Consider the following 16,930-nt stretch of genomic DNA (forward strand, 5'->3'; position numbering starts at 1 on the left):
CAACGCTTGCGCTACATGCAATTTCATCATCCGCTCCTCATTATGCCTATCGTCCATACTCCAAGCTCGGAATAATGACAGGTCCATATTTCATCGGCTGTCCAAAAGCCCCTTCATTCTGCACCATGAAGTCGGCCGCAAGGCTCAATCGTCCCATTCCCTTCTGTGGTTGCTGCCCTTCGACTCCAACACCTGGCGTTTGCTGCCCACTGAAAGCACCTTGCACGAACTCAGGATCATACGCCACACAGGCCAAATAATTCCTGCGGCCCATTAATCTCCTCATTTCTCGAGGTCGCCCATCCACATCTGCTGCGAAGATCTCCATCATGTCTTCTTTCGTGTCCGAGACTTGGCCTACGACGCTGCGATGTCCGTTCTGTGGAACGTACAGTTGCTTGTTGTTGTGGAGGAGCTTGATAGATAATGTAGGAGCGGGCGCGTTGACGATCGACGAGGTGATGAGTTGGTACATCGTCTTGTGATCCGAGGGGTGAGATGGATCGTGGACGAGACCGGCGCCACATACATTGACGGATCCGGAGAGGAACGTCATGCGTAGCGACTTGTTGTGAGCGATTCCTTGGAGTGTGCGAATGATGTACGTTCGTTCAAGGTCCTGCACCGGGTTAGTTCCATGTACGAGTTTCTTTCCGGAAACCTGCTTACCTTGGATTCATGCGTCCACAGATCACGGAGCTCGTCAAGCGTATTGATCTCTCCAAATGGACTGAGCACACCTTGCATGAGTCCGGATTTGCCAACAGCCTTCTTGGCAGCATCGAACCCAGAATTCACCACGCCCTTCGCGCCAACAATGCCAGCAACGCCACCAGTCACCTTGCCCAGCATGTTAAACCCACCAGTGACGACTTTCTTACCAGTCTGCACCGTGTGTGCCATGTGCTCTATGCCTTCTAGTCGAGGATAGATGACTGGCACTGGCATGAGCCATATGCAGTGCTGCACGCTGGGAGGTAACGTAGCGACCTTTGGAAATATGCCTTGGTATGTAGGCCCCGCCATCACTTGCTTCTCCGTCCGCTCACTTCTCGTGTCTGGACCCACAATGACCACGCTGGGGCCAAAGTACTTGAGGAAGTGCCATCCTTTGCCAGTGATCGTGAAGAGATCAATGTCGTTGGACACGTTGCGTAGGATCTCATGTGTCGTATGATGTTGGAAGAGAAGGTACATTTCGATACCGATGCGACCAAGATTCTTGAACACGTGGGACTCCTGCATGTACTCGGGGTACGAGCCATATCCGTCGAAGATGTCATGATCGTCCAGACAGCACACTTGCGGAATTTGCGCAAAGGCTTCCTTGACAGCGGGCTGGTCGAAGTGTGAAGAGTAGTAGTGAAAGTACGCGTGCGTCACGTCTTCTTCCATCTTGGCAGTCCACTGTGCAGTCTTGCGATTCTCCTTGCCACTGACCTGCGTCCATTGCTTCAGCGAAGGTATGTCCTTCCAGAGTCGATCGGCGAAAATCTGACCTCCAAGCCCGACCTGCGTATGGAAGCCGCCGCACTCCTGATGCTTCACTAGAACATCTTTCCACATCAAAGGTGCGCCTCCAAGCCGAGATCGTTCGTTGGCAGACACATTGAGCGCAAAGTCATTGCCAGAGTGCGCCACGAATCGCCAACTGGTCTCATATCTGCCAGCAACTAGGAATTCATATCTTGTACAGCCCAAGTGCGACGTTATGGCATACGTCCACTTCGCAGCATTTTGTTCGTCCATCTTCACGTCAACATCGTATCGGTAGAAGATCCATCGTTGATGTGAATGTATCGGATGCGCCTTGAGCTGTCTCGGATTCGGGCTGAGATCTTGCGACTGGTGCAAGTGAATCGTGGGAGGCTGATTACCAGCATCTGTGATCAGCATGATGCTGCCGAGCCAGAGGCCTCGCTCGATGTCCATGTTGGTGTAGCGCAGGTATGGCCCGAAGTAGACAGCATTCGATGGCGAGATCTTGTACATGTCGATGCCAGCGCTTGGAGGAGGACCCGTGAAGCCGGCAGCTGTAGGACTCGCCACCGAGTTCATGGAGAACATGCTATTCCGATCGTAGTTGGCCATTTGCTGCACAGGGAAGCCTGGAGATTGCAGTGGCTGCTTGAAGACGGAGGACACAGGACTCGCAACGCCGCCAACAGGGGACATTGGCTCTTGTAGATTGAGTGGTGTTGGTCCTTTCGGGAACTCCCATTGTGTTGATTGAGTTGGCAGATGGATGTAATAATAATGGCCCGAGTTGTTGTCGAGGTGCGCGATCCATCCCTCAGGAAGTGGTGGCGGACTCGCAGGACCGGCCGGTCCAGGCTGTGGTGAAGCGGACTGATTCGCCTGGGCAATGTTAATTGGCGCCATGCCGTGCGCGTTCCCATTCTGCTGTGATGATCCAGGCTGCGGTGATGGCGTACCCATATTCTGCGGCGGATCGTTGGCAAAGGCGGGATGTGGTCGGCTGAGATCTGACGGACGTCGTCCTTGATCTGAACCCGCGACGCTGGGACTTGCAGACTGTGCATATCTGCCCTTCTCGTTGGGGTACTGCGAATTGACAGTGCCAGCTGTCGGAGGTGAATATGCTGGCGGTGGCTCATCGTGAATATTCATGTTGTTCATTGCGCCTTCTAGGTGATTAGGTGACGCTGATGGCTGTCCCGGTCTTGGGTAACTCTGCTGACGTGGTCGTTGCTGGGAGGATGGGACCCCCTCGCCTCTGGACGACACTTCTTCTGTGCCTTGGAAGGCGATCGGTGGCCCATGTGGCGCAGAACCAGGTTGTTCGGTCGGACTCCACCTCCCGCTGGTGTTCTGTTGCGGCGCGTTTAGCTCGCCTCGCCTAGGCTGGGGTTGTGCATAATGTGCGCGCCGCGCAGCTGCAGCGGCGCTCTGTGCCTGCATCTCGTTCAACGTGCTCGTGCCCGGAATGCCGGATGCCGCATAGCGTGCTTCTATACCGCCCAGTCCTGATGGTAGAGTGTCGCCTCCGATTGGCGTTTCTGGAGGTGGAGGTGACCCACGAGACGCCCTCGTTGTAGACGTAGAAGCAGTACTGCTCAGTCTGTTCACACCTGCAGGATCCGGAATGTGCAATCGAGCCTGTGCTGGTGCCGAGTTCGCTGGTGGGGCAGCACCGAGCGGAGGAGGATAGAATTGCTGATAGTCATTTGTTGGCTCGCTCGGTTTGCGCTGAGGTTTGACCGCGAACAGTCCATCGTCGTCGTCGCTTTTCAAGGGAGGCTCTGGGCCCCCAGGCGAATCTGGTGGAAATATATTCTTCGCTGGGGTGCCCCTCCTATCGGAGAGCTTTGATGCTGATACGGGCGACGCTCCTCCACCATAACCACCCAATGTGGGCTTGTTCGGATCGTTTGCAGCGAATCTCGCCCTCCCCGCGGTCGCGCCGCTGCCTTGGGAAGACATGCTGTCTTTGCGTGGTCTCGTCCCACTGCCCGCCCGGCCCTCTTCTGCTAGCTCTTGCGGGGTACCGGTGCGACTGGGTATCCTCTGCTGCGACGATGCGCCCGGCGTGGCCTGTCTACGATTTCGTTCGTCGGGATATGGTAGGGGTAGAGGCCCCGAGGGCGGTGGTGAAGTGGGAGCGCCAAAGGTGGCAGCACTAGGCGGGACTCGATACTGGGCCCATTGCTGCTGCGGCTCCGCGCTCGAGGGCGAAGGGTGTTTCTGAATGCGCAGGGGTTGGGGCGTCTCGGAGGGATTGGCAGACGATTCAGGTTTCAAGAACAGCTCCTCGTGGCTGTTGGCGGCCATGTTGCCTGGCTGCCTGCCTGCGGTGCAGTATGCTGTGTGTTGTGCTCCGGCCGCTGCTGCCCGATCGATGGGCTGCGCTGGGCTGCTCCGCCTCGTTTCGCCGTCGCGGACTGGGAACTCTTCCGACGGCCTGCTCAGTCAATTATCCGCTACTCTTCGATGTTGTCCCACGTGCGTGGTGTAGGATTCATGCGAGCTGCGGCCGGCCGTGGAAGCTGTCGACGTCACTCGTGCTTGTTTGTTCTGCCGCGGTGAGAGAGTCTGCGTGAGGGAGGGAGGGAGGGAGGAGGAAAAGTTGGAGGAGAAGGAGAAGATGGATGATTTCGACAGCAGCGTCCTGTCGTCCTCTTCTAGCCTACGATATGCTCAAGCTCGCGCTCGTCGCCCAAGAGCGCTGGCCGCGCACTGGGTCGTCCTGTAAGCGCGACGCCTCGCCAGCCTGACGTGGAGCTGCCACGCTGTGATTCGACGGCCACGCGCCCGCGCCCTTGGCCACGGCCGCGACTTGGCGGCCCATGTGTGACTGATGAGGCATATGGCCAGCTTAACGAATTGCTCAATGAAGCGATGGAGAAGTTATACAGGAGAGACGCGCCCGTCACCACAGACCATGCCCTGCCGACGATGCCGCGCCGCCGTGAGCCTCCGCGGCCCACCTTCCGAGATTCCGCCTTCCTCCTGCCATCACCATCTGTACAACTGTTGCCCATCGCCTGCACGCTGGTTATCACCACCATACCTCAGCCAGAGACAGAGACAAACATTGCAGACGCCGATAAGTCATGTGCTACGAGTCAACTCCAAGGCCTTCTCACGCCACCCACAGCAGTGCTAGAAGGCGTACAGAAGCCATGCAAGCTGCCACGCCCAGTCATATCACGCAGTCACTGTATTGAAGTGGGATGACTCGAGAATCCGCTGAGTTCTACATTCCATCTGTTCATGGCTGCATAGCTGTGTCTAAACTACTTACACCTCACAGGCAGCAGTCACAGCAGCATACACCGTAGCACGCGCTCGCCCTGTCAAGCCTTTTCTCAAACTTCTGTGCCCTCGATCAATCGCCTCAATGAATGATTCAAATCCACCTGAATGCCCGCGAAGGGTACACAGCAAATGGTCTTGACGCTCCTTCCCGCATCATCACATGCCCACGCGCTGGGTACCTTCACAGTCGTGCAAATCTGGTCATCTTTGCTCGTGCGGCCAAGTCTCTCGCCCGGCACGGACTCTGTCTTCGAATTTGTTGTGTACGATGTCTACCAGCTAGTACATGCTCCGTTCCGCCGCATCGGATGTAGTAGACATGGCTGGCACATTTCATTCACACATCGCATCAGTGGGAAGCAGATTCCGGACGCATGCGCGTGGCTTCATCGCTGCTTCCATGGTTTGAGTAAGCGGCCTGAAAGGCTAGGGAGCAAAGGTGAGCACCAATCGCGAGTTCGCTCTTTCTAAGCAGCCAATTTCTTTTTTTCGTGAATACTACTCTCAACTTTTACAGACCTGCAGTGGCCGCACTCATCCAACTGCAAAAGTCACATTTCATCACCTGCAGGACTTCACCTAACTAGCGACCTGACTCCATTGCTGCATTTCACGGCAGAGCCAACAGGGTGAGCATGACTCTGCCACACTTCACGGTCGACCGGCCTGAGCATGCACCACTGTTCAAGGGTAACTTATCACACGCCGGGGCTACGCTCTATGAAGCCATCGCAAAGGGACTTACCGGCACTTATGAGACGACCTACCTCATCAAGCGTGCTGTCCTGCACTTTGCTCACCGAGTTCGCGCTCAACAGGACCATGCATTCCACCGAGAGTACTTGAATCGCGAATTCCATTATCAACGGAGTGAGGGGCTACCTCTTTACTCTGGACTCGAATGTCCAGACTTGAGAAGCAACCAGGATATAATGTGGGTTGTGGCCTTTGCTCTCAACATCAGCCTCCAGGTTGTCTTCGAAAGCCCTGTTCACGGGCAAGCGCCTGGAACAATTGTTGGAACCGGGCCAACAACTGGCAGGATAGTGACGGTGGCACAACGAGCTGGATCCGGAATCATGAGATACACTTATGTTGCGCTGCTGACTCTTGATACTCGAGCCAATGCGACGTGCTGCGTTACTCCGTCCATCGGCTTCAAACTTCATTCTCTACTGGTCTCCATCGGACGCCAGAGCCAATTCCCATCCTGCTCGAAACTTGGCTGAGAAGGAGAAAGGGTGTGCTTATGTGCCCCCAGTTCACAGGATCAGCACGGCGGCCCAGCTCGATTTCCAGAGCTGCGACGAGTTCACTCATGCTCGGGCGGTTCGCGGGATCGATCTGCAAGCACCAGGACATAATGCGATCGATCGGATCGTTAGTAGCGCACTCCGTTGCTAGACGCTACACGAGCTGCAAGGTCTGTGTCCGACGGGTTGTTGTACTCTGCTAATTGCGAGGTGGTATACGCTCTCTGGCGTTCTGCATCGCGGCGATCAGGGCCAATCTACGCTCCCATCCTGCTCGAAACTCTGCAGCACTACACATCGCTTTGCTCAACAGCTTCGAGCCATGCTTTACTTCTGGAGACGTACGCTGTAATCTTTTCATCTCGCGCCGTCTGCGCTTCAATACAACGCATTAATTTGTCGGGGTCTTCGCTGTTGCCTCGAGGCAACATGTTGGACGCGGGCGTAGTATGTGCTGAATTCAGTACATAAGAAAGTGAGGAATGTAAGGAGACCTACGGGTACAACTGTCCAGATGTAAATATGCATACTGTGAGAATGCCTTTTGGGGCAGATGTGTTCTGGTCTGAGTGCGTATTGATCTGGTTCTCATATGAGCAGCGCGGTCAAAACGGACTGCTTCTTCATACCTAGTGCCCTGTACATGCAGCTGCATTTAAGAGACAGTCGTATTTTTAGCCCACTCTCGATTTGGCACGAGCACACTGCCTGGCCGTTTCTCCATTCAATGCCACTCTCCGGTGGCCATCGCTGGAAAAGGGTGTGATCTATATGAATTCTGAGAACGACATCCTCTATACTCGATACTTCCACCCGTGCACGTTTGCACAATCGCCATGGATGATCACATTTGATCCCGTGAAATGCACTGGACGTGCGGAGGAACGCGTATTCGTAGGAGAAAGAAGCGTAAACTTTCAACAAGATAGTCGAAGTTATGAACTATGAATTGCGTACTCAGAAACAATGTACTGTCTCTTTTGCAGGAGTTGTGCCTGCTGAATGCGACAGATAAGAACCTTGAATCAGAGCGATCAACTTCGGATCTTGTTCTCAGAGATATTGAACTGGATTTGCCAAGAGACTTTTTCTAATTGGATGCCAGAGATGAGAGTTTGAGATTAGAGTGACAAGTTTTAGATCTTATTCTCAGAGATAGTGAATTGGGCTGATCAGCAGAGTTCTGCAGACTGGATAGTAGCGAATGAGTACACATATTCAGAGCCATGAGTTCAAATCTTGTTCTCAGAGATATCGAACTGCATCAATCAGGAGGGTTATGCTGATTGAGTGGCAACGAACGAGGACACAAAAACAGAGCGATGCGCTTCAGATCTATGCTCGAAGACATCGAGGTACACATTGGTGAGGGCAGCAGTTTATAGAAATTGAAGAGCAATTGAAGAAGTTTGACTTGCATTTTGTGTAGTTTAATTGCCTCGTGTTCCATCGTGCCCTGCTAACCTACTTCAGACCAGTGCGGTCAGGCTTATTGTTGCGATGCTATGCTCAGCATCGTTGGAGTCTTGTAGTGAAGCGATATGCGAGTGAGTCTTCAGTGGTGACTCCATGTTTTGTGCCCTTTGTCGTGTTATTCTGAGGCAATGTAAGGTGTCTCACCATGTCGTACGCGGTGGTGGTGTGCCAGAGAACTGGGTGAAGATTTCCGTCCAGATGACAGGGTTGTCAGCAAGATCTGCTGGCTCTGCACCACCTCGCTCGTATCGATTCTGGTGGATCCCAATTTGGTCGGGCAGCAAGGCATTCTCGAATGCTGTGTCCACCTTGTCTCTGACTTGTCGAAGTGCCTGGTCTGGGCGGCGCAGGTTTAGAGTACCAAACTCTGCGTCGAGTTCGACGCCATCCTTTGCGGCGAGCTGCTCCCATCCCACCAGTTCGTCGGCGCCGTCCTTGAGGATAATGCGCCAGTCGAAAGAGAATTCAATTGCGTAGATTCAACGAGCTTAACCCTACCCTATCCTAATTGATCAGATAGCCTTTGCGGATGAATGGCAACGAACGAGCACATAGAATCAGAGCGATGAATTCAATTCTCATTTCAGAGAAATCGAATTGGATTGATCAGAGGACTCTTGCAGATCGAATGGCAACGAATGAAATCATAAAACCAGAGCGATGAACTCATATTTTACTCTCAAAGACGTTGAATTGGATTGATCAGATGGCTTTCACTCAATGAATGGCAGCAAATCAGAATATGAATCCAGAGCGATAGACTCAAGTCTGCATGCTCAGAGACAGTGTTCCATGCTTGCCCTGGAGCTGATGCCAGCCAAATGCCAGGAACGAGAGCTTGAAATCAGAGTGATGGACTGACAATCGCACTCTCAAAACCATCGTGTGTCTCCGACGAGAGGTATTTGCCTCTTGAATGGCAAGAAGAAGAACCTGAGATCAGAGTGATAAGCTAGAGATTGCGTTTTCTGAAGATCGAGTCGTGTCCATTTCGAGAAATTTGCCCCTCGAATGGCAGAAACGGGAAATTGGAATCAGAGTAATAAATCCAAATCTGCACGCTCAGAAATATCGTTCCGTCTCCATCAACAGCTTGTGCCCATCAAATACTATAGACGAGAACAGATGGTTAGAGTCATGAGCCTGGAATAGGACTCTCCGGCATTTCGAGCTGTTAGCACCAGAAAGCTTTATTCTATTGCGTGCCTCCAATGCGAACAGAAATTCAGAGTCACGCCCCGACAACTGTATTCTCTGAAACAACGCGTTGTCTCTAGCACGAGGCATATGACTATGGAATCCCACAGAGGCGAACGTGGAATTGGAGACACGAGCACAGGTGTGCAATCCCAGAAAAACTGCTTTGTCGTCAACCGGAGCCTTTTGCCTATCGAATGCCTCGAATAAGAACGACGCTTCAGAGTCATGGGCCCAAAAGTGCACTCTCAGGGAGACCGCATTGTTACCATCGAGAAACTCTCTATATTGCATGCCACGGATGCTAATATAAAAGCAGAGTTTCAGTCTCAAAACTGCAGTCTCTGAGAAGATACCTGATTACGGTCGAAAGGGTCTTTATACTGCATGCCACGAATGCGAGTATGGAAGCAGAGTTATGGGCTCAAAAACGCACTCTCTGAAAGAATTCTTAGTCACTATCAAGGGGCTTTTCCATATTGTATGCCACGAATATAGATATGGAAGCAGAGTAATAGGCTCAAAACTGCAGTTTCTGGAAGAATTCGTGATAACTATCGGAAGGCTTCTGACTATTGCATGCTACGAATACTGATATCGAAGCAGAGTAATAGCTCAAAATGGCATCAAAACTACAGTCTCTGGAATAATGCAGTGTCTCTACCACGAGGTCTATGACCATTGAACGCCACGAATACGAACATCAAAGCAGAGTAATGGCTCAAAATTGGATCAGAATTCCAGTCTCTGGAATAACGCATTGTCACTATCACGAGGCATTTAACGACCGAGGAACATGAATATGGGTATGAAAGCAGAGTGACAGGCTCGAAATGGCCTCAAAGATACAATCTCTGGAATAATGCAACGTCTCTACCGCGAGGCATATGACGACGGAATGCCACAAATACGAAGCTGAAGTCAGAAAAATGGCTCAGAATTGCATCAAAATTGCAGTCTCTGGGACAATGCATTGTCCCAATCACGAGGCATATGACGATCGAATGCCACAAATGGGAAAATGAAGTCAGAGAGAAGAGATTCGTATGCAGTATCTACGCGAAAAGCGCAGCCTATTTTGACGCCTTAGGCATCATTTGAACGTACGGAGGATATCCTCCCACCCCCAAATCCTCCTCCACCCTCTACTCCACTCCTCCCATCTCCACCTCGCCCTCTCCTTCTCCCTCCTCAGCACCACCCTCCTCTCTTCCCTCGGCAGAAGCAAGCACGTATCCGTACTCATCCAGCTCTGGCTCCACGTCGCTCTCCAGATTGAGGAACTTCTCCCAGGCATCGAGACGGTCCTGTTCTTGCTGGCCCTGTCTCATCCTGTCCCCATACAGTCTCTCCTCCATCTCGTCTGCCTCCTTCATCTCCTCCAAGTCCTTGCGGCATTTTGCCAGCTCTTCCTCCAGTCTTGGTATCTCTTTGCGCAGACGATTGCGCTCGTCGTTACGGAGGTTGCGGCGAGCCTTGCGGAAACCAACCCATTGGCGAGAGTGCTCGGTGCGATTGCCGAAGTACGAGATGCGAGGGGCCCAGTCCTCGAAGCGGGAGGTGCGCTCAGCCATCTGAGCGGCTTGGGTACCGTAGCGAGCTTTGACGGCAGGCTTGGGCATGTCGGGGTTTGGGCGAGGAGCAGCGCCACGGCGATTGTATCTACGCGTAGGCTTGGGAGCAGCGGTCGTAGTCGGTGGAGCGGCGGAGGCAGCGGAGACTTCGGGGTCGAAGTCGGGATTGCTTTGATCGAGCTCGGGGTTGTCTTCTGCATCGTCGGAGACTGGTGGAAGGTGGTGGATCTCGTCCCTATCGAAGAAGGTAACTCTCTTGCGACCCTCTTCGTCTTCGTCGTGGTAGCGGAGCTGGCGGACCATAGCCTTGAGATCGTTGAGGCCGTATTGCTCCAGATCAGGCTCATCGACGAGTCTCGCCTCGAGATTGGCGATACGTCGCTTGCACGACTCGTAGCGGAATCGACCAACGTCTTTGTTCTCGTCGATACCGCTGAGGTGAGCGCATCTCTTCAACGCCTTCTTGATGCCCTCCTCAACTTCTTTGATGGTCAGGTTGTTGTTGTTAGTGACCTTGCGTTGATAGTCGAGTAGCTCGACGGTCAGGTAGTACTCAGACACCAGCCACAGGGTGTCGTCGACGAGCTCCCGGTTACGGGCGAGCAGGGCTTCTGCCTCGCTCTTCGATGCGAGCGGAGCAGGAGCGGCGAAGTCGCGTTCGTAGCCCCTCATGGTGTTGACGAGTGGTTGCTTTTGTGCCATGGTTTCGATCGTTTGCTAAGGTGTAGAAGAGCGGTTGTTGTTGTTGGTGGTAATGGACGAGTGTTGTGCGTTGATGCGGTGAGGATGGCGAGGCGTTGAAAATCTCCGTATGGTGTCGCTGATGATGAAAAAGTTAGCTGTGATCGATCAAGGCGAGGTTGTACTGCACGTACCGTGGAGAACAGCTTTGGTGCGCTCAACAAATGCGTTGATTCGACGAGGACGGTGAAGACCTCTAAGTGGCGTTGATGATGATGATGAAAGGGAAGCGGCAACCGACGAAGGCGGGTACGCGGAGGAACTGTGTCGACGCGCTGCAGCGATTGTTTGATGTGCTAAGAAGCGTGCGGATGCGATCAATAAGTGCGGATGGTGTTGGTACTGATGTAAACGAAGTGATGACCGGCGACAGGGGGTTTCGCTGTTTGTGCGGTTGAAATCTGCGTTGATGCGCTGAAAGAGCGTCGAGGCGCAGAAGTGTGTTGATGCGTTGAAGACCTGCTTTGGCACGGTCAAGAGGTGCGGATGTTGTCGGTGTTGATTGTGTGAAGGAAGTGGTGACCGGCGACGGCGGTTTTGCGCGGTGCGTGCGGTGATCAACCGCGTTGGTGCACTAAGAAAGCGTCGATGTGCTGGAGAAGTCTGTTGATGCGTTGAAGAAGCGCTTTGACACGGTCAGGAAGTGCGGATGATGTTGGTGTTGATGGACAAAAAGTGCTGACGAGCGAAGGGGTTTTTATGCTGTGTGTGCAACGGTCAGCTGCAGCGGAAGACAAGCGAAGCCAACAAGTGAAACGCAACAATCATTGCCCTGATGCCTGATCTGCTTCAAATGAGAGCCTTTTGACCTTTCACCTTTGTCTGGGGACAGTTGTTCGAGGCACCAAGGGCCCCTCGAGGGCAGCACACCAACATGTCTTTCGATACGCCTCATTGTCTGCAGCTTGATCGATCGTTTCGACCTCTATGCCAGTCTTCCATGATCAGAAACGACTGGGAACTCCCCACGAAAGCATATCTTCAACGGCAGCTCCGCTTCTGAACGATTCACCGTGATCTATTGTGTCATCCATGGCTGGCTCAAGAGCCGCTCGTGTACTCCATCGCCAACGCAGCCGTGGTCAATGGTGCACTCATGAACCATCGATGGCAGAAGGCCGTGCTACTCCAGCTTCTATCTAGATCTCTATAGCCCATCACGCGACAACTTGTCCAAACGACAGCTTGCGTACGCTTCATATCGCGTTTAAACCCAACAATTCGAGCGCGCGCTCGACCAAGCACAAAGGCGTCTTTCCTGCCAGGCCGGCCGCCGTTCGACTCATGAGCCATGATTGCAGCGCTAAATGGCCAGCAGCACTCGGTGTGTCCCTATCCATGACCACTTCCTGTATCCATCGGGTCAAGGGCGCTTATTCGAGCAGGAAAGTCCTACATCCACCCGCCGCTGGCCCAAATCGATTCACCACCGTCTGTTCTGCTCATGGCAGTCCAACGACAACGTACACCGATGGCCTGACCACTGTTGTGATCAGATGCGCTCGCTGGACGGAGAAGACGCAGCTTACTTCCAGGTTTCGCTATCAACACATCCACCGTGCTCCATCCATGATGCCGTTCAATGCGTGACCAACCATGTGCATACCACTTTCCAGCCCCGTAGCCAAATGACCCACCTTGGCTCACCATGCTTCTACTGATTCAGTATCTGTCCGTGTCCGCAAGATATTCCCAACCTTGATCATCCCGAGCGCGCGCGCAAGTAAGCCGGTGTCAATTGCAGGCGCCACTCTTAATTGGTCCAAAATGCCATCCCTCGCATTTCTTGTCCCACAACGATTTGTTCGTATCCGTGACCAGCTGCCCTGTCCGCCGAATCGAGCGTGCTCGCTGAAGAACGAAGGGTTGACTTCTTTGCCATCTTCAGCCCCAGCACATCCACCGCCTGTTTTCATGCCCCCATGCTCGGAAAGCAAAGCTTCCATGCTCATAACAGCCTCCGATCCTGTTCGAATCAGGCGCGCTGGTTCGAGGAAGAATTTTCCGCATCGTTGTGAACGCCACAGGGATCGATTGTCCATGTCTCATCGTTTCCCACAAGACCGAGAACCATTCGCTCAGTCTTTTAACCATTCCCTTCCTATCCGACTTTGAGCGCGCAGCAATGAATGTAGAGGAAATCATCTCATCCATCAGCTCCGCCTTTGTATCATCCTTCCTCGTAGTCTAGCATACCCCATGCATCCCGTCTGCAGACCATTCGTATTCTGAGGCCCGTAGCCATCTTGTCGCCATCGTTTCGAGCGTGGATCCGCGAAAGGAGAAGATATCGCATCGTTTCGAGCGTGAGTTCGATCGAGGGAGAAGGTATCGCATCGTTTAGGATCGCGCGCGTATTGGGTTCGTCGTGTTCCATCATGGTCTGTCGATTCAAACCCTATCTGTCCGTTGCCGTTTTACGTCCGCCGCTGTGATCGATTCGTGCGTGCGCTGGTTCACGAAGAAGGAATTGTGTCTGTTCCCAGCGCCGGCCGAGGCGTGTCTGCCATGGCCCATCGTGTTGCGCCCTCTTTGGTAGTCCAAACCGTTCGTTCGTTTCTGTTGTGGTTGTCGCCCTGTTGAGCAAGACCCGCGCGCGCTGCTTGTTGGAAACCGTACCATTGTCACCGGGTCCGCCGATGGCGCAGGCTCGAGCCCCTTCCATGTAGTCCGGCGTGATCTGCCATAGTGTTGACTGCTAAGCGCCAGCTCGTCGTTTTGCTTTGCAGCATCCCTTGTCAAGCGCTACTGGAGCGACTGGCGATGAGGATGAAGAAACTATTCTGGTGCCGAGCAGGTTGCTTGTGCAGCGCGTTTGTTGAGCAGAGCACCACGAGGACCACAGCAGAGAGTCAAGCAACAACTCGACCAAGTATTTCGCGGCTCTCACCGTTGAAGACTGCTACTTGGGCGGCCGATGATCGATGCAAAGGATTTATTTCCTTCTTCAGCGCCGCTCTTGAGCAGCGCATCCATTCACCTTGATCGACCACGCCTCTAACAGTCAAACAACAGCGTTCCCCTCGGTCTTGACCCGCCTGTCCCTGATCACTTCTCGAGCACATGATGGTTCATGAAGAGAGACTTGCGTCCTCCACCAGCGTCAACGCTGACTGTTTCACCATGCGCCATGTTGTTGATCATGGCGCAGAACGCCGCGAGCGTAAAAACTTTCCAGCGAGATGAGACAACAGCGGAAAGCGTCTTGCCAGCTTCGCCATCGACTTGTCCAGGCGCACGACCATCCAGAAGAGATTGCCTCCTTCGCGAATCCTCTTCCGACTGATTTACCGCGCTCCAGCATCCGGCCAGTGGAGCAACATCAGATCTGCCCTTCGTCCAACCAGGCGCACGATATTCCAGCAGAAGAGACCGCCTTCTTCATCCGTTGCAGATGTGACTGATACAGCCCATCCTAACACTTCTCCGGTGGCACAGCCTTCACGCCATCATAAGCTTCGCAGTGTCCACCCCGAAACGCTTCGAGCGCAACGCTTTTGACGAAGACACTGCACGAGCGCAAACCGTCCTGCTTCCGCGACCCACAACCGATCCGAACTCTCCATTGTCCACGAAGAGGGATCGTATCCTTCGCCCGCTCCACCCTGATCGATTCAACACCTTCCCTCATCCACCCAGCAATGTAAGCGCAGCCCGCATAAATTCGCCGCCTCATCCTTGAACCGATGTGAGCGCATCGCGTTCGAGAAAGAAACAGCGCTTCAATCGACGGGATCGAGCTTACAATAGCTGGCGGGGAAATGGAAGAGCAGTCCGAATACTGCTGCTAGGGCAGCATCGATACGGCCAGGATTCGGACAATGCCTATGGGGCCGGCGTCGCCGACGGCGAAGAGCTTGGTGTTGCTCTGTTGACATGGTCGTTGATCGATGGCCACAGCGAACGGGCTTGCAAAGATGCTCGAAGGCATGTCATACATCAACAACGGTCGATTTATCGTCTGCTCATTCCAGTCTTGTTCAACACGAGCGGATACCGGCCGACTTATGAGAGGATAGCTGCACGGTCAAAGCGGATCGACGACGGGGTTCGGCATGGGTCATCAGCGCATTATTTTCATGTGGGAATTGGTTGGATCCTGGAAGGAGGAAACAGGCCACATACTATACTGCTGTGCGCAGAATTAACGCTCTGCGGACAGAGAAAAGGCGCAGAGCACCAGCGCAACGCTGAGCTGATGAATTTGTTGAGTCCTATGCCGGTCGCATGAGCAGCTTTCGATCTGTGAGCTCTTCTGCTGGCCGGTCTGGTGTTTGAGGACCAACTCGCTAGAGGAGCCGTTCGAAGCGCAGGGCTCAATGCTAGGCGCAGGATGGACACTGTCGAAGCCTGAGATGGGCTTCCCACCGTGGAGCGGCATCCTTCTGGTAGTGTCCTTGCATCGCTATGCTGCAGCTATGTGAGCGCAGCATGAATGACGAGGGGGAGCGCAAAAGGCAGTCGCCTAACAGGAGAAGGAGGGTCGGTACTCGACTCCAGGATGACCTAGGATAGCCGCATCGGATTTGAACACACACTCTTCTTCGACACTGCGCCTGCAACACATGGCTTTACGGCCACACCGAAGAACCTTGAGGTAATTGCCTGGTTCCCTACATCAGCCAAGAGACCGTCGTTCGTAGGCTCGTCCCTCATGGCTCCGAGGGTGATGGAATCCTATGTTCTCCCACCAGACATTGGAGGAACAGCGTCTCGAACGACACACTGGCCGCCGATAACAGGACCGCGTCACGCCAACGGCTTTTTCGAGCTCTCTGGCTTCCGTTCGCTCAGTGATGTCGCTGGTTGGTCTTGCGGCGAAGCGTTCTGCTAGTACTGAGCGGCCTTCCTTCATGCTTCACCGCTCTGTCGTAAGACATCGCCACTGGGAGCAACGAAATGAACCTGTCCGGAGGCATCTCTCGTCGGTCGGTTGTGCCAGCTCTTCCATAATACGCAGCTCACTGTTCTGCCCCCTGTGATTGCAACTGACGGGATAGTAGCGCCAGCATGCGCGCCCTCGCTCACAAGCTCAACTCCTTGACTCGATACAGAGCCAGCACTCGTCCGAACCAATGTTTCTCCCGATGAACACCTTCTTTCGAGCGTCCAGGTTCGTGATAGCTTGCACGCTCATCTGCGCTGCTTCCTGGCTTCAGAATCCCACGTCGGCACTGATGTCAGACGCTCGATAGGTGTACCGACAGCTGGACATGACAAGAGCCCGATGAAGGTCGGAAAGAGCAAGGGAAGTCTTGGGTCGGGATTCGGGCGACAGCCCCCAGATTCATAGAACCGGGCTGTGATCTTGATGCCAAATCTGCCTGCTTTGGGCGTGAGACCAATATGCCATACAAGAGTCGGGATTGCATTAGCACTACGGTATCTTCCACCATGCATTGCAGTGCAGTGACCTTTCCTCTCCAGGTGAGGCTCGATATCGAGTTCATCTGGCTCCGCGAAGGGGAAGCTTGAATGGCACCTTGGCTTTCTCTGCACAGGTGCAGTGCAACCAGCAGTCGCTTCGAGTTGCACTTGGAGAGGACTTGTCACAACTCTTTCCATTGGTCCAGGTAAGCACCGGCCGACATCTCCCTCGCCGAAATATTGCTTGATATAAGTGTGCACAGGAGAATATGCGCGTTCACTTTGGCATTTCCGAATGCAAGATCAGGAGTTCAGTCTCTCGGCCGGAGATCCAGGTTCTCTGCCATTTCCAGGCACTGCAGGTTGGCTTCGGTGTTGTTAATAGAGCTGAGCGATGCTCCATGTCTTCACCGGTGCATGCATTTCTCGTCCGCGTCGGTGACGCATTGTATTCAAGACCTTTGCTTGCGCTTGCTTGAAATCCTTGGGATGGATGGGAGTGCAGGTGCCACGGTGAAGCTAATGTTATCCTCAAGAGGCAGT

General features: G+C 53.5%; 3 protein-coding genes across 3 annotated transcripts; 1 reads left to right on the top strand and 2 right to left on the bottom strand.

Moving 5' to 3' along the window:
• Positions 1-46: 46 nt before the first annotated feature.
• Positions 47-3,792, bottom strand: RHO25_012579 (uncharacterized protein; the record flags this gene model as incomplete). The annotated part of the gene is made up of 2 exons (XM_023603881.2): positions 47-619; positions 670-3,792. 2 exons carry the CDS (start codon positions 3,790-3,792, stop codon positions 47-49), a joined length of 3,696 nt encoding a protein of 1,231 aa, XP_023450147.1.
• Positions 3,793-5,414: 1,622 nt separating this feature from the next.
• Positions 5,415-6,008, top strand: RHO25_012580 (uncharacterized protein; the record flags this gene model as incomplete). The annotated part of the gene is made up of 1 exon (XM_065603566.1): positions 5,415-6,008. One exon carries the CDS (start codon positions 5,415-5,417, stop codon positions 6,006-6,008), a length of 594 nt encoding a protein of 197 aa, XP_065459638.1.
• A 3,842-nt stretch (positions 6,009-9,850) lies between these two features.
• RHO25_012581 (uncharacterized protein) lies at positions 9,851-10,981 on the bottom strand (the record flags this gene model as incomplete). Its single annotated transcript, XM_023603882.1, has 1 exon — positions 9,851-10,981. One exon carries the CDS (start codon positions 10,979-10,981, stop codon positions 9,851-9,853), a length of 1,131 nt encoding a protein of 376 aa, XP_023450151.1.
• Between the last annotated feature and the right edge of the window lie 5,949 nt (positions 10,982-16,930).

The sequence above is a fragment of the Cercospora beticola genome, chromosome 9, assembly GCF_033473495.1.
Source record: "Cercospora beticola chromosome 9, complete sequence".
Classification (NCBI taxonomy): Eukaryota; Fungi; Ascomycota; class Dothideomycetes; order Mycosphaerellales; family Mycosphaerellaceae; genus Cercospora; species Cercospora beticola.